The 22,192-nt window shown below is 44.2% G+C and overlaps 1 protein-coding gene across 3 annotated transcripts; it reads right to left on the reverse strand.

Annotated features, from left to right (window-relative positions):
• Positions 1 to 12,087: 12,087 nt before the first annotated feature.
• On the reverse strand, positions 12,088 to 21,479 carry C1H3orf62 (chromosome 1 C3orf62 homolog). 3 transcript variants are annotated; one of them, XM_074263349.1, is made up of 4 exons: positions 21,404 to 21,479; positions 17,426 to 17,837; positions 15,822 to 15,913; positions 12,088 to 13,265 (listed from the first exon to the last, which is right to left on the reverse strand). In XM_074263349.1, the coding sequence occupies exons 2-4, from the start codon at positions 17,830 to 17,832 to the stop codon at positions 13,000 to 13,002; spliced, it is 765 nt and encodes a 254-aa protein (XP_074119450.1). In that variant the 5' UTR covers positions 17,833 to 17,837; positions 21,404 to 21,479; the 3' UTR covers positions 12,088 to 12,999. The 3 variants fall into 3 exon arrangements, with proteins under 3 accessions (XP_074119450.1, XP_074119537.1, XP_074119369.1); XM_074263436.1 differs by lacking the exon at positions 21,404 to 21,479 and adding an exon at positions 20,529 to 20,614; XM_074263268.1 differs by lacking the exon at positions 21,404 to 21,479 and having other exon boundaries at positions 17,426 to 17,976.
• Between the last annotated feature and the right edge of the window lie 713 nt (positions 21,480 to 22,192).

Below are 22,192 nucleotides of genomic sequence, written 5' to 3' on the forward strand. Positions count from 1 at the left end.
CTGGATCTTTTAATATTTTTAATTGGATTGAACATCTTTTGTTCCTTGATATCCTTTTCGGGTCAATATGTTCTTGATATCTTGTATAATATTTCTTACACAGAGAAGTCATCATCCATATATCCCATAACACAGGATTCTAGCCCCTCTTCAGGAACTCTGGCTGGATTCATGAGGACTGGGTCTAGGTTTGGGGTGTCTGATCCCCAAGGGGTCATTAGCTCTGGTTATTCTCCTCACCTGGACTTCTCCAGGAAAATGTTTAAAATAAAGATATGGCATAATTCATGGCATAATAGCCCCCCAAATTCCCACACTGACATCCAATATACAATGTGGGCATGGGCTATGTCACTGTTTTTATTTTTACCTACAGCAAATGCATAAAATCCAAAAGTCTCACAAAATCTTTTGAATAATTCCAGAAAGAAAAAAATACTTAAATCTAAGACTTTGGAGATTGCTTAGCAAATATTTCCCATTCACCTACAAGGATTGTCTGAGCAGCTTGCCACAGTGTCATGCGAGATTGGCAAAGTCCAGATATCCTGCAAATACAGCTCCCGTTCCAGGACCATTCATGGACCACATCGATGTTTCTTTTCTTTCTTCAGAGAATATGCAGTTAAGGAAATCTCCTTCTAGGAGGCCCACTGCCCAAACAATTAAACTCAAGAATGCTTGATGCTTTGGAAACGTTAAAGCTTGCATAGAAAATCAGAAATTCTAGCCTCTGACCTGTGTCCAGAAAAGGAAATAAAAAGACAGAAGCCAGGAACTGGAATTCCTTGTTCAGGCTCTCTATATGTTTCTCCAGCAAGTCATCCTTTCCTACTTGCATTTCCTGGAAATCCAAGGCAGAGACATTATGCGAAGAAAAAAGAAGAGGCTCCTTTTCTTGGAAACTGGGGAAGATCACCAGTGAATATGTCTCACCCCCCCCACCCCCCCACCCCCGCTCCCTTCACCAGTCTTTTTGGAGGCAGCCACAGTCCCTGGGGATCAAAAATGAGGAGTTCACTATATCCTCTCAACAAGGGACATGTCTTCCTCCATTGCAAGGTGCAGTGGATCAACAAAAATCCCTTCCCTAATATCATCACGTGGATCAGGGATCCCCTGACCAGCCCCTTTCACATAAGATGTATGCAGCAGACTACTTTGTCCTCCTTTTCATTGACCTTGGATTAGGGAGGGAGGGGGAAGAGATTAAGCACAAATGTAGCACCTACTGTGTCACATATCCCTGCTAAACACTTTATAAATATCTCTCCTTTGATCCTCACAAACAATCCTGAAAGATAGTTTTATTTTTACAGGTGAGGAAACTGAAGTAAGCAGAGGTTAAGTGACTTGAGAAGTATATGAGGCTAGATTTAAACTCAGGTCTTCTTGATATTCTTCTGAGATCGTGTGAATGATTTCTGGTCACACAGAACTGTGAGGGACCTACGAGATAGTCCACCCCGCCCTATAGATGAGGAAAACTGAGTCCCTGTAGTTGGGACTTATTGAAAGGGAATAAGAGCAGAGCTGGGATAAGAAGTCAAGTCCTCTGCCTCAAAACTCAGTGATTTTTCTTTTATTCTCATAATGTGCTTCCTAGGGTCTCCCTCTATCTATTGCCCCAAGTGCAACCTATCCTGATGCTTCCCAGGTCTCTTGACTCCAGACCCAAAGCTTTTTCTGTTGACAAATAATTTCTTACTCATTCCACCTAGAAACACCTGAGTATTTCTCGGGTCATCAGACCCCAGACCACTTTGTACTTAGAGACCCATCACAGGAAGCAGGGACCTCTCAGGGCCTTGCCAGAGCCCTGCGTGGAGTTGATGAATTGCAGTTTCCAAATCCCCCATTTCTTCCCCAAACCAACTCACTTCTATTTTGACTTTCAAACCTAAATTATACTTTAGTGTTTCCACAGAAACAAGTCTCTGATTGTCTGGCATGCCAAAAATTGTATGTGTGGGTGTGGAACGATCAAATGACATAAAACCATTTATAGCGTTTATCAGATATTACTGAGGTTCACTGTTTTATGTTTCAGGAGCTTAATAAAGTCCTAATATCCCAGATCCCTTCAAAAATGAGATTTTGAGACACATTGTTCCAGTCCTACATCCTTTGAAGCTATCTATTCAGGTTTAAAAGGTTAGAGTCACAGACTTAACCTGGAGGGAAACCACTATGGTCATATGGCCACCATGTGGACTAGGGGTGCCCTGAGGGGTACTGTAGCCATTCTCTGCCTTGTACCTTGAGATCTATGCATGTATTTTGGATTGGGTGCCGTCCTAGGAAGTTCAGGCTTTCTTTGGCTCATTAAGTCTTTCACCCCAAAAACTCGGGATGATTTTACTTACAGTTCACATCTTGAGCTTCCCCCAAAAAGGAGGGAGTAAAAAGACACTCAAAATAAGTTTGGGACAGGCAATTTATTCTCATGCAAAAGAGGAACTAAGTACATTCAGTACAAGCATTCATTGACAGAATGGGATTTAGTTAATTTACAGTTACTATCATAATCCATTATTGGGTGGATCTTAAACTTCATCAATGCAGAAAAGCAGTTGCAAGATGACTGACCGGGCAATTTACATGTCACCTCTGCTTTGCATTGTCTAAACACTCCCAGCATGTGTCTGCTGGTAAACCGACCAGACTTTTGAAAGATAATCCTCTGGTTGGTGGCTGTCCCCTCAGATGCATACTTCCATCTCTTGTCTGTTACCTTGTCACCTCAGGAGAGAAAACATGAAAGAAAATGAGGGAGCCATAGATCAGGCAGTTAGTTGCTCCCATTGGTACATCCACTCAGTCATCAAGCCTCAATAATTATTATTTAGAAAGCACTTTTAGAATTACAAAATACTTTACATATATTATTTCATCTAATCCTCTAATTCATCAATCCTATTTCACTCACCCTGCTTCAAGATAGGTGCTATTATTATCTCCATTTTACAGATGAGGAAATTAAGTCTAAGACAGGTTAAGCCATCTGCCCAAGTTAACACAGCCAATAAGTATCTGAAGCAGTATTTAAACTCAGGTCTTCTTGACTCAAAGTCTAGCACTCCATGCAGTATGCCATAAAGCTTCCCCTTCTACAGCTGATAAGGAGCTCCATCATTTCACAAGGCAATCCCTGATGGTAATGACAAGGGGGATTGCCTTGGAGGGGCCTGCAGTAGCAGTAGGACACCCTGAAAATAAAGCAACAGGGTTTGGATGGTCACTCAAGAGATAGGGAGGCTCCTGGTACTGCTGTAATTAATGGTCAGGTGGCCTTTAAGGGGATGTGGTGGGGGAGGGAGGGGCCAAAGGACATAAATGCAGCCTCTGGGCCTAACTCTAATAACACAGAACACAATGTGACCCCCGGGACAGGGACCCCAAAGGTTTCCTTTTACACAAAATGCTTCTGGTACAAAATGTCAGGAAAATCAGATTTCTAGCAAATGGATTCCAGGACAGCTAGTTATGTTAAGGAATCCTATTGTAAATCATTTTTGTACAGAAGACGATCCTTTCTTTGTAGTCTGTTGATATAAAGTGAGGTGCTTATCTCCTTTCCTTGTCTGTTTCCCCATTTTAATCTGTGTTCTTCAATTCTGATATCAAATGAGATCATGACCATAAAAGCACACTGTAAGTCTTCAAGCGCCATATAAGTATGAACCTCATTACTATTTATTTGTTCCCACATTGACAACAGCTGTCTTCTATCTCTGGGGATGAGGACAATTTTTTTTTAATTTTAAAACTAATAGCTTTTTATATATGCATAGTTTTCAACATTCACCTTTGCAAAACCCTATGTTTCAAATTTTTCTCCCTCCTTCCCCCATCCCCACCCCGAGACAGCAAGAAATCCAATAAATGTTAAATATGTGCAATTCTTCTATACATATTTCCACAGTTATCATGCTGCACAAGAAAAATCAGAACAAAAAGGAAAAAACGAGGGGAAAAAAAGAAGCAAGCAAACAACTACAAAAAGAGTGAAAATACTATGTTGTGATCCACACTCACTCTTCTTTCTAGGTGATGATGACTCTCTCTATCACAAGTCTATTAAGAACTGATCTGAATCATTGTTGGAAAGAGCCACATCCATCAGAACTGATCATCACACAATATTGCTGTTGCCATGCACAATGATCTCCCGGTTCTGCTCACTTCACATAGCATCATGTAAGTCTCTCCAGTCTCTCTGAAATCATCCTGCTGATCTGTTAAAGGGCAGGTCAATTCTTTGAGAGCCTCCAGATCATAACATCTGAAGGAGCTGCAGGGCAGCCTTTGCTGACACAGGTGTTGCAGACTGGGAATGAGATAAATTGGAGGCAGAGGAAGGGGGAGAGAGGTCAGACAGCGCAATGGCCTCTCACTCTCCTAATATCATCCTCTCACACGAGGAGATCCATTCTGCAGGTCTGGGTCAGATCTCCAGCAGCCACTGTCAGGTAGCTCCCATGTATTCCAACACTGATTATTTCTTACAGAACAAGAATATCCCATTACATTCACATAACTTATTCAGCCATTCTCCAACTCTGGCATCCACTGTGTTTCCAGTTTCTGGCCACTACAAAAAGGCTGCCACATTTTTACACATAGGTGTCCCTGTCCCTCCTTTCAGATCTCTTTGGGATACAGGCCCAGTAGAGTCACTGATGGATCAAAGGGCACACAATTTGACAGCCCTTTGGGCATAGTTCCAGATTGCTAGGGTGAGGACAATTTAAAAGCAGTTTCATTTGTATCACTGACAGACAAGGAGAAACAGGTTCAGATTCACAGATGACCCGAGGCAGGCCATGAGAAATCATACTAGTTCCACCTCATTTTGCAGAAAAGGAGCCTGAAGCACCATCCAGCTGTGACTCACTCCCAAGTCTCCAACCTGATATTTCCATTGTACTGTTCTGCTTCCTTAAAGCAGTCCTTAGACTCAGGATTTAGGCTCTCCTTCCTTCGCTCTCTCCTCCTTTTCCTCCCTACCTTGCTCTCTCCATTCCTCTCTTCCTCTCCATCCTTCCTTCCCTTCCTCCCTCCCTCTCTCAATTGGCAGCCCTGCCTGGGGTGGTGAAGTCCTAATCTTCAAATGCAATTATGCCTTAACACAGCTTAGTTGTTCATAAATATTTGTTAAATGGAATCACATAGAAATAGCTCTGAAGCTGAAGCTTTGCTGATAGGAAAACTATTTTTCTGCCCTCTGGCCTGTAGACAATCTAGGCTGATCCTCCAAACTGAAAAATATTTTCTCCTCCCCCACCTTTTTTTTTTCTATTTTGAAACTGGAGACATTATCATTGCTCTTAACATGTCAACCATGAAGACATTTCATCTCTCAGCCACCTTTGTTTCAACGTCTCCTGTTAATCAGGAAGCTATTTGGAGGAGTAGCAATTAAAGACTGACAAGCCATTTACCTCAAGTGATTTTAATTCTGTTTTATCTTTCCTTTGTATAGCACTGAGGCCACTCCTGCAGTAGGTTGCCTTCTATGAGGGAGGCCGGGAAGGGGAGGGGGGGGGAGATGCTCAGAGGAAAATTTTTTTTACAAGAGTGCCATCTACTGCCTCTTTTCACCCCGTTCTAGGAGCAGAGAAAGAAGAAATCCACCCTCTCCATGGAAGAAGAAATCCACCTTCTGCATGGATTTAGGGAAGATTCAGAAAATCCAATTTTTATCTCTCACATGATATCAATCACTTTTGAAATCTTCTGTTCTAAAGTCACTGAATTCTGATGTTTTATGAATTTGTTATCATTCAACAGCTCAAGCTGCTTACTCCTAGGGATGGAGACCAAATATTAGGAATGGTAGCCCAAAGAGGGGATAGGCGGAGTAAAGAGAGGAGGAAAAGATTCCCAGATCATTAAAGTTCAAGAGACCTTAGGGATCAGATCCCAAAGCCTTTGCCATTTGTGTTGCCAGTGGTTTTTTCTTTGCTCCGATTTATAAGTCACCTAAAGAGTGGAACAGATTAGGAAGTGATGCTTGCCCCTAAATGGGGCAAAATGTCCTGCTGAAAAGATGTCAATGAGAAGGATCACCTTGGACTGCATCAGAGCAGGGGACCTCCTGGGAAAGAAACAGCAGGCTCTAGATGGGCCTTAGAGACACCAGGAGGCTTCCCACTAATTATCAGGGCTTATCTTATAGAGGAAACAAGTCCCAAGAGGTTGTACCTAACCAAAATGCCTTCTTAGGCAGTGCAGCAAGGGGAGGGAAGGGCTGATGGCAATGTGCTGAGCTCCATGTGTCTCCTCAGGCTCAGAGCTTGACGGGACCTTGAGAACCACCTGGTCCAACTCTCCTGTTCTACAGATGAGAAAAAACGAATCCTCCAGAGCTTATGTTCTGTCATAGAAGCAATAAGTGACAGGCACATTTTGAATTTAGGTCCTCCAGATGATACCCCCATGCTGATGTCCCAGACCTCAGGTTCCTCCTTCATCCTGAGAACAGACTTCTCTAAGCTACATATGGCAGCAACTGGGGCACTGGTAGAATTCCTGAAGGAATATATAGAGGGGGTGAACATGTGCTTGCACATAGTTTGAGAGTTCCTAAAAGTGTGCCTCTATAATCTTAATCTTAAGGATTGCCTTTTAATTTAAAAAATTGTATTATTTCAATTGTATGACTGACCCCATTTAGGTTTTCTTGACAAAGGTACTGGAGTGGTTTGCCATTTCCTTCTCCAATTCATTTTACTGATGAGGAAACTGAGGCAAAGAGGATGAAGTGACTTGCCCAGAGTCACACAGCTAGTAAGTATCTGAGGTCACATTTGAACTCAGCTCCTCCTGACTCAAGAGCAGCTCATCTGCTTTTCCATCCAGTGGCCCAGGGACCTCATACTCAAGCCCAAATAGGAACATCTGGCACCAGCCTACAAAATGGAAATTTACTCGTTAGTCAATAGGATTTAAGGATTTACCAGGCACTGTGTTAAGCCACTAGATACAGAAAAAAGCAAAATCAGGCTCCCTGCTCTCAAGGAGCTTATCTCATAAGGGGGAAGACAACATGAACACAACTCCATCCTCAGAGTGAAGGCTGGGGGGTGGGAGGTAGGAGGGAGAAGAGACTGGGAAATTTCTCTTTCACAAGGTGAGAAACCAAGAGAAACCAGGAGGGCCAGGGAGAAGCCAAGGAAAATGAACAAGCAGAGAAATGGCATTTGATGCACCAGGAATAAGCAGGAGGGCAGAGTTGTTGGACCATCTAGTACAGGAAAGTGGCGTGTCTAAGCCGAGCCTCAAGACCCACCGCCATGGAGCCAGCAGTCTCCTCTTGCCCTAGTTTCTGTCCAGAGCCTTTTCCTTCAGTATTCTGGAATTAGCATCTTCCATCTCTCAAAGCCATAAGCTGGAAGACCTCCAAAGTTAGGAGCCAGAAGCACCCCAAACCTCAAGACACTCAAAGTGACTCAAAGCCATTGGAAGGAACTTGGGACACATCCAGAGACTTGGAGGCTCAGAAGCGAGGCAGCTGGGGACTCTCCTTTCCTTCTCTCCCCAACTCCCCCTGCCCTTCAGGCAGCCGCAGCCACCAGGGAAGAGAGAGTCCCAGATCAATAGGCTTTGGGGATCTGGGTACCAGAGGCTGAGAAGGCAGGCTAGGTTGTAAAGGGCTTTAAAAGCCAGAGGAGTGACGTTTGATCCTGGAGGTAACAGGGAATCATCCTTTACTGAGTAGGGAGATATGCCGTAGTCAGCCCTGCATTTTAGGAAGCTTACCTTAGCAGCTGGAGAGGGGAAGGGATATCTGCTAAGCCGGTCACTGGGCGTGGGGGATGAGGGCCTGTGCTAGTGTGGTGGCTCTGGAGTGGAGAGCCGGGGACGAAGGTGAGACCCACTGTGAAGGTAGAAAGGACCTAAACTGCAGCAGCATCCTGGAGACTCAGCAAATGTGAGTAAAAGTCAAGGAGAGCTGACATTTATCTGGTTCAGGCCACAGGCCAAGTACACACTAAGTACTTTACAGTGGAGTTGAAAAGACCAGGGAGGGAGACAATAGAGAGGGAGAAGAGAAGAGGAACCAGGATAGAGCCTTGGGAGGTACCCAGTTATTGAATTCAATGGGGAATAAGGTCCAGCAAGAGACTGAAGACTGGTCAGACGGACAAGAGGATGAGCAAGAGGGAGAAGAGTCACAAAAAACTAGAAAAGAAAGTGTCCAGAAGAGGGCAATCAATAGTGTCAAAGGCTGCAGACAGGTGAAGGACGAATACTAAGAAAAAGCTATTCATTAGATGTTTCTTGGAATCATCAGTGTAGCTCCAGCAGCGATGGCATTAGGGCTGCATCATGGGATGGGGATAAAGAGAACTGTACCATAACATCCCTCCATGCTAAATCAAAATTTAGAGATTTTCCAAATTTCATACAATTTGATACCTATTTACAAATAATCTAACAGATTTTTATAAACAACTATAGACATATACACAAAATCACAATTCAGGAATGTGCTAATCTTTGTGGAAAGATTTGAGCTGTATATTCTGTCCTCAATATTATAAAAGCAACAGAAGTTGCGCAGTGTAGGTTTCAGTCCAATACAAGGAAAAACTTCCAACAGTTTGAGCTGATACAAGATGGACAATACTTAGTAAAGAATGGGCCTTCTACCAGGAAGTCTTCATGCAAAGACTAGATGACCACTTGTCATCTAGTTGCAGAGAACATTGCTGCTAATATGCAAGTTGGACTAATTGACCTCTGAGCACCCTCCCAACTTGAAGATCCTAGGATAGTAAAAGATCCTGAACAAATTTCTCATAAACTATCTTTAGAATTTGCATCATGATCAGTTCTGACAGACATTCAACAGCAAGGTGATTCAGGCCAGTCTCAATGATCTTGTGATGGAGAGAACCATCTGTATCCAGAGAGAGGCCTGTGGATCACAACATAGTATTTTCACCTTTTTTGTTTGCTTTCATTGTCTCTTTTCCCTTTTTGATCTGATTTCTCTTGTGCAGCATGATAACTGTGGAAATACATATAGAAGATTTACATGTGTTTAGCCTATATTGGATTACTTGCTGTCTAGGAGAGGGAGTGGGGAGAGGGAGTGGGGAGAGAAAAAAATTTTGGAACACAGGGTTTGCAAGGGTGAATACTGAAAATTATCTATGCATATGTTTTGAAAATAAAAAAGCTTTAATTAAAAAAAAGGCTTAGGTCAACAACAACAACAAAAAATTTGCATCATGAGAGTGTAAGCTCCTTATGGACAGGATTTGTATTCTGAGTGCTGAATGTAGGGCTTTTTATAGAAATTAAATATTTAGTGAATCATATTGGACTAAGAATTGCAAATATATGATAGGAGAGACAGCCATTCATATATGTTTTTTGTCATGCACAGAAGTGGTGATGATCAGCACCCTGGTTTTGGAATATGATATGTAATATCTCTAATTGCTACAGTACAGAAGGGAGATTAGCAAATTTGCGAATTGTAGTCTTGTTTGTATTTCTGTTTCCAGAGCTTCTTTCTCCTTTATGTGGCTGTTTCCAAGTGATTTGAATAAATACCAGTAGATAGACTGATTTAATGGTCATTGAAATCCTTTTAGATACCCAACTCTGAACTTAGCTTCCCGCTGGTCTAAGCTTTACAAGAGCTATGTGCAACTGGGAAACAAGTTCTTCCCCTCCTTGCATTTCTGCTGGTTCCCTAGGGTTTGTGAGCTTCCAAAAACAGTAACAGAACACCACATTACCATATTGCCAACAGGCTTAGGAAGGAAATGCTCATGCCCAAAAGCCACAGCGGAAAGTCTCAGAATCCCAGACAAGGTACAAAGAGCCTTTGATTACACCTGATAACTTACTGCCCAGTGTACCTCACCAAGGTACTTGTTACACAGTAAGGAGGAAAAGGTGAAATTTAAATTACCTTTTAAGCTTGGATGGCCTATGTCTCATGTAGGTCTCCCGAGGTGGGATCATAGTTTCCCTTCCCTCATTCTGTTGAGGAAAAGGACTTCTTGCTATTCTAAGTCCTTGGATGCATTTGCCTACTTGGTCTTGAGAGTTGATGGAAAGCAGGGAAGAACATCAGCCCTGCTTTCCTCTAAGTGTTCAGGAAATTTTTTCTCTTTTCTCCCATCCTCTCTTACATAAGAACTCATCAGGGAAAACCCAGCACTGGGACATTGTCCCCACTGTGATGGGTGTATTGGGAGTGAATAGAAAGCAGGAAAAAGAGCTAGTTCTTTATAAAAGGACATTCCATTTGAACTATTGATATCTAAAAAGGCTGTGGTTCTGACTACTTAGCCTTTAGAGGAGTCAGTGTTTCCCTATTCCTCCCATTACTCTGCACAGGAGTGATGAACCTCCGTCTTATTCCAAGAGTCCTAGTGACCTTTGGATTCGTCTACAATTTAGCCTAAACTTTCCCGCTGAACTAGTTGTGGCACTTTTGGGGTACCACTACTACCCATACCCCTAAACTTCCCAGCTACTCAGGAGAAGGGGCTAAGGATCTGAAGTTTATCCAAGAGTCTGGATGTGGGCCTCAAACTCCAAAAAGGCTTAAACTGGAACCCCTGCCAAGGGCCCAAGTTTAGGCAAGGAAAGGCAGTGCTGCAATGCCCCCTTTGAGCACGTGGGCCCCTGTGCTTTCCCCTACAATGAGGAAGGTCTGTGGGCTCCTGCCTTACTTCAGAGGCCTTGTGGGGTCGACTCAGATTTGTGACTAAGTTGAACATTTCTCCAAACATTCCTTTGCTCTAACTACTTCACAGGGAAAGGTAAAAGTTGCTAATGTTAGGTGGTAATGACTGATCCTCCAGGGAATGAAGGGAAGAGCTAGCTGGGATGCTGTTGAGCTCAAGAGGTATAGCTACTTTGATACAGATTCCCAGAGGGGAAATTCCCAAGTGCCATTTCCCAGGACACATGTGACTATCTGAATTTATCATCACTTATTTTCTTCCCAGAGGAATTCGCAGTTTTGATCTATTTATCCAAATAAACACCCTTCTGTAAATCTGTTTTTATGGGGGTGTGGGTGGGAGCTACACATGGCGCCTAGAGCATTCAGTGAGGCTTCCTAGCCTGCCCATTTCTAGGAGGGGCCCTCTGTCACCTATTGGCCTTTGGTTTACATTGTAAATGTACTCCAACCGAGGTCTCCTGCCTAGGGTACAGAACACCAGCATGGGGGAAGAGGAAAGGCCCCTCCCAAAAGCCTGCCACTCTCATTTCTGCGTCTTGGATTTGCATCCAGCCCTGCCCGTCCTCTCTGGTCCTGTCTCATCACCAGTGTCCGGCGGGGCAGTAGTTTGCCCTCCTTTGCCCTTTCCTGGGAGAGGCTGGAGCAGCACTAGTCTGGACAAAGCTTTTATCTGTAAGCCTGGGACAGCCAAGACTGAGCTTGGGCACTGTGCCTTTAGACTTCGAAGTCCATCTCTGCCACCCCCAAAGTGCCCACCCACCTGTGCCTGAGAGATGTGCAGATCTGCCCGTTTGGCTCCGGACTGCAGGATTCGTGCCATCTCCTCCTCATCCCCCAGATCCCTAAACAAGCTTTCACTTCACATTCCTGAGTTCCAGGACCCCCCCATTAGTTCTGCTTCAGATCTCTGCCCATTGGGCAGGGCACGCCCTGTGGGAGCCTCCCCCAGGCTCATTCCCTCCCACTCCACCACATACGCGAGCCTTGAGATTTTGACCCAGCCAGAACTGCAGGTGCCCAGAAGATGGGAGCACATCTGAGGCGGCAGGTCCGGCTCTGCCTGTGCCCACTGTGATGTCTAGGCTCTGATGTTGAGTCCGACTCTTGCGTGGGCAGTTCCTTCTCCCTCATTTCCAGTGCAGGTCATATGCCCCTTTAGTATGTTCCCAGCTACTCATTTTTCATCATTATATCCCCAAGGCAATGGCAACTCCTCACCTGCAGTGGTCTCAATGTCTGGGGTCAGCCATTTCCATGCTGCCCTCATACCTTCCTAGTGTGATCTCTCTACCCTGGGCTCATCACCACCCGCATCCTCTCCGCTCCTGTTCCCAAGTGGTGAGAGAAAGACAGGAAGAAACCTGCTCTTAACAGCCAAGTTGGAGCCTCAGAAAACCCACCCTGGGTCCTTGGGAATCCTTTTATTCTTAAAGGCCATCGTCTCCTTTTTCACACAGGAGATGGCCTGCTGGGGATGTGGGCACTGAGGGAGACGAATGGTCAGGGAGGAGTGGAAGGATGGGGGGGGGGGGCTTTGGGCTGGTCCTTCTGAGATCTGAGACAAGTCACCCAATGCCTTGGCCCTTTCCATCTCTCCTAATGGTATACTGGGGTGGGCTGGTTCTGAGTCCTGGGATAGGGAACAGAGGGGTTGGAGAGGAGAGGGTCTGCCCAGCCTGGCTCTTACCAACAAGGCCATCTTGGGAAAGCTTCTACAGCCATTATCTCTATATGTTCCACACTCCACCCTAGGGGCTTTCCTCCCCCTTTCCCCCCCCCACCCAAGGAAGCAGGACAGTCCTGTTCTGAGATCTCTGTGCCCAGAAAGGTGGACCCATCCCCACCCCAAGCTTCCTTGGTCTCTGAGAAAGGCAGGATCTCAGTTTGCTCAATTCTAAAGGAGGTTAGACTAGTATGTTCCAATCTCTTCCAGCTCTAAATGTTATGATCCTAAGTGGGCACCAGGCTTGCTAGGGATGCATCAGACTGGAAGAAACTAGCTCACAGGCCCTTGGGCACTAGCTGTATTTATAATCAGGAAACAGATTTAAGGTATTGAGGAAAGTAAGCAAAACTAAGAGTAAGAAAAACACTCATGAAAAATATAAAAACTAAACTCTGGTGGAAGGAGGATAGGAATGAGAAGATCTGGGCAAGAAAAAGTCCAGGAACTCCCATGGCAGTATCCAAGACACTCCTGAAGGAGCCCTTGTGCCTTCCCAGATAGTTCTGAATATCACAAAAATCAAAGGGAAAAGCTAAGCTAAAATGAACTACTCTTACTTAATATGGTATTTAAAAGAGGTCATCAAATTATAGTCCTCTTCCAAATCCAGGACTGTTTCTATGATATTCTGGTCATCAAAAGTTGGCTTTAGGCAGCTTGCTTCTGCTTCTGTGGCCTTATGCGGACTTTCATCCATGAAGAGGGCCAGGACTTCCTCTTTAAAGGGGGAATCTTCTGAACGACTGCAAACTCGATTTAACTCATTTTCAAATTCTAGCTTTCCAGCCAATTCTTCAATAGTTCGGATGCTTGTGTGGTCTTAAAAATAAAAAAAAAAAATCCATATTCAAATGTATACAATAGGCATTCAGAAATTTTTCGTTATTAACCTTTAAGTGGTTTTGATGTTCTACTGGGAAGGTGAAACAAAACTGGCTATCCTTGCCCCAGGCTTCCATCTTTAATCCAATTCTATCTTTAGCACAATCAGGGCCAAAGCAGAGTGGAAGCCTTTGCTTGCACAGAAAAGACACCAGTGGGGGTAGTCACTCACGTTGTCTCAAGAGGCAGTGGGAACCATTTTCATGGATGTATATGAGACAAATGGGCAGTCATTTGTCTATGGACTGGAAGGGCAGAGGGATCATGGGCAGAATCATGACCCTGGTGAAATCTGTCTCTGTTCCTTTCTCCAGTCCTCTCTCCTTACCCAGGCTGCTTTTCTAGGGTAGAACCTCAGACTCCAAAAATGGAGCCTCCACAGAACTCCCCAAGCTTCTGCTTCTGGATTTTTCTAGGGTTGTAAGATTTAATTAAGAGGTACCTTAGAAGTCATATAATGCCTTGGTTCTCAGAGAGCTGCATGGAGCTTATGCCGGCAATCCCATGCACATATGGGAGTAAACCCCATGAGAAAGGACAGTCTCATCAATGCCTCATTTTACAAATGAGGAAACTGAGATGTGGTGAAGTTGGAAGGAGGCATAAAGCTCCATCTAACCCCCTTATTTCTGTAGATGAAGAATCTAAATTCTAGAGCTTATTTGTAGTATTTTTTTTAACCTTTCTATCCAATCAGTACCTCATACAAAGTAAATACTTAATGTTTGCTGAATTCTGTTTCCTGATGATATATAAGTCCTTTCATGATCTAGTCATACTCTTCCCTCTGCATCATCTCTGGTCTTTCTAACCCAGTGTCTCAGAAAAGTAGAAAAAGTAGGATTTGAAGCCAGATCCTTTATCTCCCAAGCACAGAGAGATTCCCAAGTGTTCTTTCCATTATACTACATAATCTCATAATAGAGGATGGGATAAGCTAACTCAAAGCTTAACGGGGTCATAACTATCACAAATGAAGATCCCCTTCATTTTGAAAAAGGATCCATCATTTGTTGATAGAGTACAACAGAAAGAGTGCTAAATTTAGAATCAGAGGACCTAGATTTAAATCTGGGCTCTGGATTTATTAACATGGTGATTTTAGGCAAGTCATTTAATGGAAAATTGAAGAAAGGATTGGATAAATCAAAGCTTCTTAAATGTAGGTCATGACCTCATATGAGGTTATATAACTAAATGTGGGAGTTGTGAAATAATGGCTTATCATCAGTAAATGTTTTATATACCCACATATCCAGAGTCATGTAAAAATTTATCAGATGAAAATGGGTCATTAGTGGAAAAAGTTTTAAGAAACCCCTGGACAAGATGACCCAGAATCGCTTCAGGCTGTGGCTGGTTCTGGAGGTAAGGACAGGAGAAGAAGGAGCTTCGGGGGCTACTGTTATCCATCACTAAGGCCAGCTGTGCCCTGCTTCAGGACTCTCACTAATTAGTCAATCTGCTAGATGCAGCATAGGGTGGTAGAAAGAACAGGAAATGTGAAGTCAAAGAAATGAGTTTGACCCTTAGATCTACTACTTCACTACTGGGGTAACTTGGAGACCAACTTCTGCATCTGTAAAAAGATCATTTAGCCTTACATCACTGATTCTAAGTCATGGAGCTGTCATCCCCACACAGAAGACATAAGTACTGAGATGAGAAACATTTTGTTTCCTAGAACCAAATGAAGCCATTGAGCACTCTGAGGTTCTCAGAGCACTGGAGTCTGCAGTATTTTTGTGAGAGGAGAGCCATAACACATACTATTCAAAAACCAATTTTTGGCAATCTTCATCTACTGAACCTAAAAAAAAATTTCTTTAATCTGTATTGTACATCTCACCAGCTGTCTTCTTTTTTAAGAATCATCAGTCGGTCAGTCAGTAAACGAGCATCTATTATTCAGTGATTCTCCACTTCTCTACAACATAAAGGCCGTATTATCAGCCTAGCACTAGACCTCTTCACAACTCCAGCCTTGGAATCTATCGCCTACTACTCCCCTTCACATTTCCCGAATGGGCTCCAACACTTTTCCTCTCTCTGTATCTTTGCTTGTGATGTCACTTATGATTAGAATGCCTTCCCCATTCCCTCATTGCTACTTGTTGAAATGCTACCCATCCTTCAAAAGTCAGTTATGGATTTCCTTAAGTATTTATCCCCCCTCCTACATCAAGGCACCTATATCTTACTGTACTCATCATATTTTTCCTTTTAAATTCTGGATATTGGGAACTTGTAGTCACATGGTCTGCTCCACCTCAAGAACCCATCAAGACTCATTTTCCAGGTCATATTTCTGCTGTTCCCAATGGAAAAGGCTACCGATGACCTGATCAATGACTTTACTGCATATTATTTTTAGTCTACAATTGTTAACAATCGTCAGATCAAAAACCATGATACTGACCTTCTTGATTGTCCCACTTTACTCCTGAGAATCAGACAGACTGCCATCCTCTCTAGACATCAAGAAATACTCACCAATCATATCAAGTAGATCCTTTGTGATTTCTTGGTTGGAATTGTTGAGAGGAACGTTGGCTTCAACCTTCAAATATCTATCCACATCCTTCCTATGGTCCCCCCGAAGGGGAGGGCAAAAAATGGTGATATTTTAGGTTGTTTTTCAATAATGTACTGAGTGAGGAAACCAGAGCTATCAAATAAGGTGATGAGGCAAACCTGGTAATCTTAAAATTGTCAGTGATAGAATAAAAGCAGCCTTGGTTAAAACAAAAAACAAAACAACCAAAAAAAAAGTATGACAAAAGCTGATCTGTCATAGATGCTGGGCTTGTACTGATAATTTGTTAATCCTAATCCTTTTAGTAAAGTGTTGTCCTGATTCATTACAATCCTGGTCCTGAGATGGCTCATGGGACTAGAGATATGGGCATTGAGAGCAATGCCTAAAATCTGTCAGGTCCTGAGGGCACCAAGAATCTGATTTTGCTTTGGTGTATGAGAAGACAATAGGGGAGAATGTGGAAAACATGGAGGACATGGACAATGGCAGCTGAGTTGGGAATTAGGGATGAAGAGACTTTCAGTAACATAGGCCTGGGTGGGAGAAACAGGGCAGAATAATTGGGGACCTCATAGAAGCACAGACAGGTGCAGAGGGTACCTTGAGAAATGCTTCAAGAAACAGTAGCATCAGGGGAACAAGGAGCAGGAAGGTAAGGAGAAAAGTTTGAGGGGTCTTTTATACTAGGAAGACCAAGATGGATAGTTAAGTTTAGGAGAAAAATAGGGAGTGTGGGTGTATTTTCTAACCTTTTTTGTTTCTGTGGCATGAAAAATCAGAGGTTTTGGATACTTACCATACCTTTTTGCCTTCAGACTTTCAAGGCAGGTCACTTTCTAGGATTCTTGAATAGCAAATTCAAGTAAACAAATTTTTATTAATCGCTTGCTATGTGTAAGGCTCTGGACTAGGCTGAGGATACAAAGGCAAAACAATGAAATAGTCCTTGCCCTGCAAAAACTTACATTCTACTAAATTAGCAAGGCCAGATTTGGGAAGCTTTATGTTTTTCTTAATAATTTATAGGGTGAAGAATAGATGATCTAGAATATCCTTTTCAATACTAAATCTATGGTTTTACATCTGCATTTTTTACCAACTTTTGCCTTTAGAGATACTTGAGGCTCTCTACAAGACATTCACTTCGTATTTTTGAAAATAGTATCAGTTACAAAAAAATCACTCAAACTTTTTTTATTTTTTTTAAGAATAGGTGGCCCCATCTCACCCAGGCTAAAAGTGCAGGGGTTACTCATGGTCCACTCCCAGTACTGACTGGCACAGTTATTTTGACTGGTCACACACACACACACACACACACACACACACACACACACACACACACACACACACAGAGGAACCTATCAGATTAATGCTAAATTTAGTGTGGGCACCTAATCAGCACCTGTAAATCAGACTCTTAGGCACAAGAGATCTGCCATCTTCAGCCTCCCTGATAGCTGCAATTACAGACCTGTGCCACAACACCCATAAATCCTTTCTTCCAGAAATAAACATTTTAGAATGCAATAGTCAAGAGTACCAAATTAAAAATCACCTTAAACTTTCCTTTCTCCAACTTTCCCCATCTCCAGTGGCTCTCAGAAACTGTCTTTCAGGTACAAAAATCGAGGAATGTATCAACACATTTTCCTTGCTGGTCAAAGGTTTTCTTTTGGGGCATAAAGTATGTGGCTTCATATTTACTGGAATATGGTTTGGTACAAACACAGGGTTCTCATTTTCAGGAGCACAGGAAACAGGAGCAAACTGACCAACATAGGAAGTGGTAGAAGGATATCGCCTGCAAAGAAGTTTATTCATCTGAATAGTGAAGGAAGAAGGTGATGTATCCAAGTCTGGTTTTTGTTGACTTGGACACTCTTGAGAATGACTGATGCCTTCAAATGCACGGTCAATAGCTGCTGTCAGCTCCTTTCTGCATCTTCTTAGCTTTTCAGACATTTCACCTAAAAATGGCCATGGTTCCATTATACAGGGTGTAAAACAAGAACATATAAAATGGCAGGAAATACTTCTCAAGAACCACACCAATCACCCTCCTTCCTCCTCTGCTGTAATCCCTGTAAATCCATATACCTAGACTTCACCGAGCATTCACTTAGCCTTAACCGCTGCCTGTGGCTATGATTTTAATGTCAGTAGGAAGGTCCACCTACCCCCAAACTTCTTTGTATCAAGCTGAGGGCTCTACTACCTGGTGCTTAAATTTAATAGAATCATTATCTAATAATTCCAGCTAACACCCACTGAAATTGAGTGACCATACAAATCACAGAGGTCCCAAGTAGTAGAGTCAGAATTCAAAATCAGGCCCTCTTACTCCAAAACTTTTTTCTACCCCCTTTGAGGTTTTGAAGACTTTTTTCTTCTTTCTAGTACCCTGGGAAGCATAACATCTTTACTCATCAGTTAGCAGCTAACAAGATAACAGTATATGCTTCCAGCTAATGAGCCTGTTCATAGGACAAAAGATTTAAGAGATGTAAGGGATCTGATGAGACAGCTAATCAAATGTCCTTATTTAACAGATGAGGGAATGAAGGATCTAAGAGCTTCTCCAATTCATACAAGTAACAAGAAGCAGGGCTCGGAGTTGGAAGCAGGTCCCTTGACTCCACACCCCATATCTTCTTTCCACTTTACAATGTTTTTAAACACCCTTCTAAACATTTGTTATGTGATCATGGGCAAATCACTGATCCCCTCAGAGCCTCAAGCTTTTCTTGTTTATAAAATGGCTACAAAGGAGGCAGCTAGGTGGCGCAGTGGATAGAGCACCAGCCCTGAAGTCAGGAGGACCTGAGTTCGAATAGAGTCTCAGACACTTAACACTTCTTATTTGTGTGACCCTGGGCAAGTCACAATCCCAATTGCCTCAGCAAAAAAAAAAAAAAAAAAAAAAAAAAAAAGGCTATGATACTTCCTTGAACATTAAAATAATATGTTAATCACAATGTGGAGACTTTTTTCTTTGATATTTTACAACATTCTTGTGAAGAAACTAATTGGCAAATGTGAAAAGTCTAAATGAATGTTGTTATTCTGACCAGAATCCACAACTAGTTGAAAGGCCTTTCAGGAAGGGAATACTGGACAGGATGGAATAGGCAGAGTGAAATTTCCTGAAATGGAAATCTTTTAAGGATCCTTCTAATAAATGAAGTGCTACATCAGAAGTCAGAATGATTTGAGTTCAAATTCAATCTCAAAAAACCTTGTTACTATGGCCAAGTCACTTAACCTTATCTGTAGAATGAAGTTAATGATAGTAGCACCCATCTTTCCAGGGTTTCTATGAGGATAAAATTAGTTAATATCTGTACAGTGGTGTGGGGGTGGGAGGGGAGAAGGGAGGAGATCTTTCTGGACTCATTGAGCTTCTGTACTTTTGTTGTTATATAGGAAGTTGGTTTTGTTGGTTTGTTTTGTTCCCCCCCCCCCTTTTCAGTCTTCAATAAATGAATTTTAAACACACACACAAATATATTTGTACCATGGCATGCAAACCTTTTTATAGAAGTGCTAGCTATTAGCTATTCTTTTTCTCCCTCAATGTTTTCTTTACCATAATTCTCCAGTGCCCATTCAAAATGAGATATAAATTGTCTGGGGGAAGGCTCCAAATGTAACATGAAAAGAGAAGACAAAGCTGTCTTTAAGAACTGAATTTTTGCCCTAAAGCAAATGCAATTCATCTGCAGCTTGCCTCTGAATCATATCATGTCTGCTTCAACTCACTAATAAACTGAGTGCTTTGGGCATAACACAGTAATGGCTTCTAGCACTGCTATCACAGAAAAGGCTATCTAGCACCCCATCAACCCTGCCAAGATTCAGATGCTGTAATAGATCTGACATCCATAAAGAGATCTTTTTATATAAATAGGCTCCAGCCCTACATTTTCACCTTTTCTACATCTTCCTTGCACCTTCTTCCCTCTTACTGAATCTATCATACGTCTGGCCCTCATCTCTTTTAGCCTAAATTACTTCATCCTAGTGGATCATTATTGAATTCCTGATTTTGAATATAGTCTTTCAACATCTGCTGCTGCCCCTAAATTATCTTATATATGCTCTAGAGACCAGGCCTGCTCTGTCTCCTTCTCACCATGTTTTATTAAGACCCTTTGCAATCCCTTGCCCATGCCTTTTATCCCACGTCTGGAGTGAATAATACCTCCTCTCTTACTCCTCCCCTCCCCCCATTTCTGCAGTCTTTCAAAGCTTTGCATCAGAGAGCTAACTGCTCTCTTGCCTTCTCTATCTTCAGGAAAGAAATCTTTCCTCAGATTTCTCAAACCCTCAACAGATCCTTTTCACTTCTTTTCCCTTGTTTCGGTTATTTATGCAGGCTTCTTTCCCATTAAATTGTACGTGCCTTGGGAGCAGAGCCTGTGTCTATCCTCATCACCCACCTCTCACTTAACTAGCATTTATTGACGACTCTGTGTTAGGCTTAATGCTTAATCTCAGGTAATCCAAAGAAAAGCAAACAGCCTCTGCTCTCAAGGAGCTCACAGAATAATGGGGAGACAATTCACAAACACGTTAAATACACAGCGCCTCCCCTCCCCCCTCCCCGGGAATGCTTCATGTTTGTGGAATTAAATTAGTAACGAACTAAATTCTCTAACCAGATTTAGGGGCAGGGGATTGGTGGGAAATAAAGGCAGCAGCTGCTGGTGTAGGCAGAGGATCTTGCTCCCCAGGAGCACAGCAGCCTCCCTCGACTGCCCCCTTCAGGGACCCCCGTTATGGAAAGGACGGCCATACAGTTCAGAGAAACCCTGGTCAGGAGCGGCCTGACATCACGTCTAGTCGGACGACTCGCAATCGGCCATCTCACACCCATGGGTGACTAGTTCAAAACGCTACAAGCTCTTCCTCCCCAGAGGCGCCCCTCTGCAGAGCTGGGCCGAGACAGTCAGGATCCCCGGGCGAGCCCCCTCCTCACAATCCAGTTCGGAGGACTCCCAGGTTTCCGAGGGTCCCAGGCCCAGGGATCTAGGCGGTAGCCCCCGCCCCGCCCCCACACTGCCGGGCCGCGAGCAGCCTTCCGCCGCCGTTACCGCCGGTCTGGTGGTACGGAGCCCGGCCTGCCCTAGCTCTGGACCCAGCCTTCTAAATCTGGCCCAGGGTACGGAGGGCCCCTCACTGACAGCAGACGGGGGAAGGTGGGGAGACCGTGAAGGGATGGGTGCCCTTACTGACAGACTGTGGGATACTATGGGAAGGGGATGCCCTCACTGACAGCAGAGCCCGAGGAGGACCCACAGGCCCCGACTCAAGCGCGGACGCTGCCCTTCCCCCCGGAAGCAGAAGGGCGAGGCCCGAACACCTGACCCCGCCTCTCGGGCTTGGCCTTCCGAAGCCTCCCCCACTACTAGCCAACGACCCCAAGACCCCATCATCCCTGGGCCAGACCGACGGATAAAGACCGAAACCCGCCGGGCTCCGGAGCCACAACTCCCGCCACAGTGGCCCCCCCCCCCCCCCCCCCCGCACTCACCCGCACGGCCCCGCCCAGCCCGGGCAGCCCGCGCGCGCCCTCAGCAGCAACGGTCGCTACGCCCGCGCGCTCCTCTAGTGCGCGTGAAAGGCCGCTCGGAACAGGCGCGCCCCCCGGGCCCGGGCCCCAGCACAGGACTCCACGCCGGCTTAGTGCAAACCATTCACTTTTATTCTTTCTAGCATAAAAACCCGGTGTTGCAGGCGGCTAGCCTGGTCCTGAAGGGGTCTCGAGCTGACAGAGACCCCGGCCCAGCCGAGGCAGGAGAGGAAGGGATCCCGCCGCTCCCCTTGGCTACATTGCGTCCCATTAGGATTCAGGGCCCTGAGGAGAAAACCCGTTGTTTGACCACCGCGGCATGGGCACCCGGCCAGTCTCAAAGGAAATAAACAGGCAAAAGGGCATTTCCCTTAGGCCCATGTGGCCCGGGGCAGGCAGAACCCAGGGCTGCAGGGCAGGCAGGAGAGAACAGGGTCAACTGGGCGAGGGCTCAGGTCCAGGCAACCCAACCCTGAAGGCGGAGGTGGTCTACAAAGCAATACGCCAAAAGCAATCGTGAGCTAAATAAACGACAATTTCAGTGCTTTAGAGTGAAGGGCTGGAGACAGGACTTGAGCCAAGCGCTGCTGGTCATCTGGGCGGGGAGGCTGCCTCACTCACAGGAAGCCAATCAGCACCAGCCAGAAATATTTAGCCCTCTTACACCACTTTCTATTCAGAAAGCGGATAGTGGCAAAGTACCAAGCTGCCATTAGAGAACAGGTTCTGGAGCTGGAACAATTATAATCA

This window comes from Sminthopsis crassicaudata, chromosome 1 (genome assembly GCF_048593235.1).
Source record: "Sminthopsis crassicaudata isolate SCR6 chromosome 1, ASM4859323v1, whole genome shotgun sequence".
Classification (NCBI taxonomy): Eukaryota; Metazoa; Chordata; class Mammalia; order Dasyuromorphia; family Dasyuridae; genus Sminthopsis; species Sminthopsis crassicaudata.

Coding starts and splice junctions, on each gene's coding strand:
- C1H3orf62 (XM_074263268.1), bottom strand. CDS start 17,859: ATGGAACCATGGCCATTTTTAGGTGAAATGTCTGAAAAGCTAAGAAGA. Junction 15,914..17,425: donor TGGAGAAAGGAAAGTTTAAG/GTGATTTTTAAT, acceptor GGGGGACCATAG/GAAGGATGTGGATAGATATT. Junction 13,266..15,821: donor GGATCTACTTGATATGATTG/GTGAGTATTTCT, acceptor TTTATTTTTAAG/ACCACACAAGCATCCGAACT.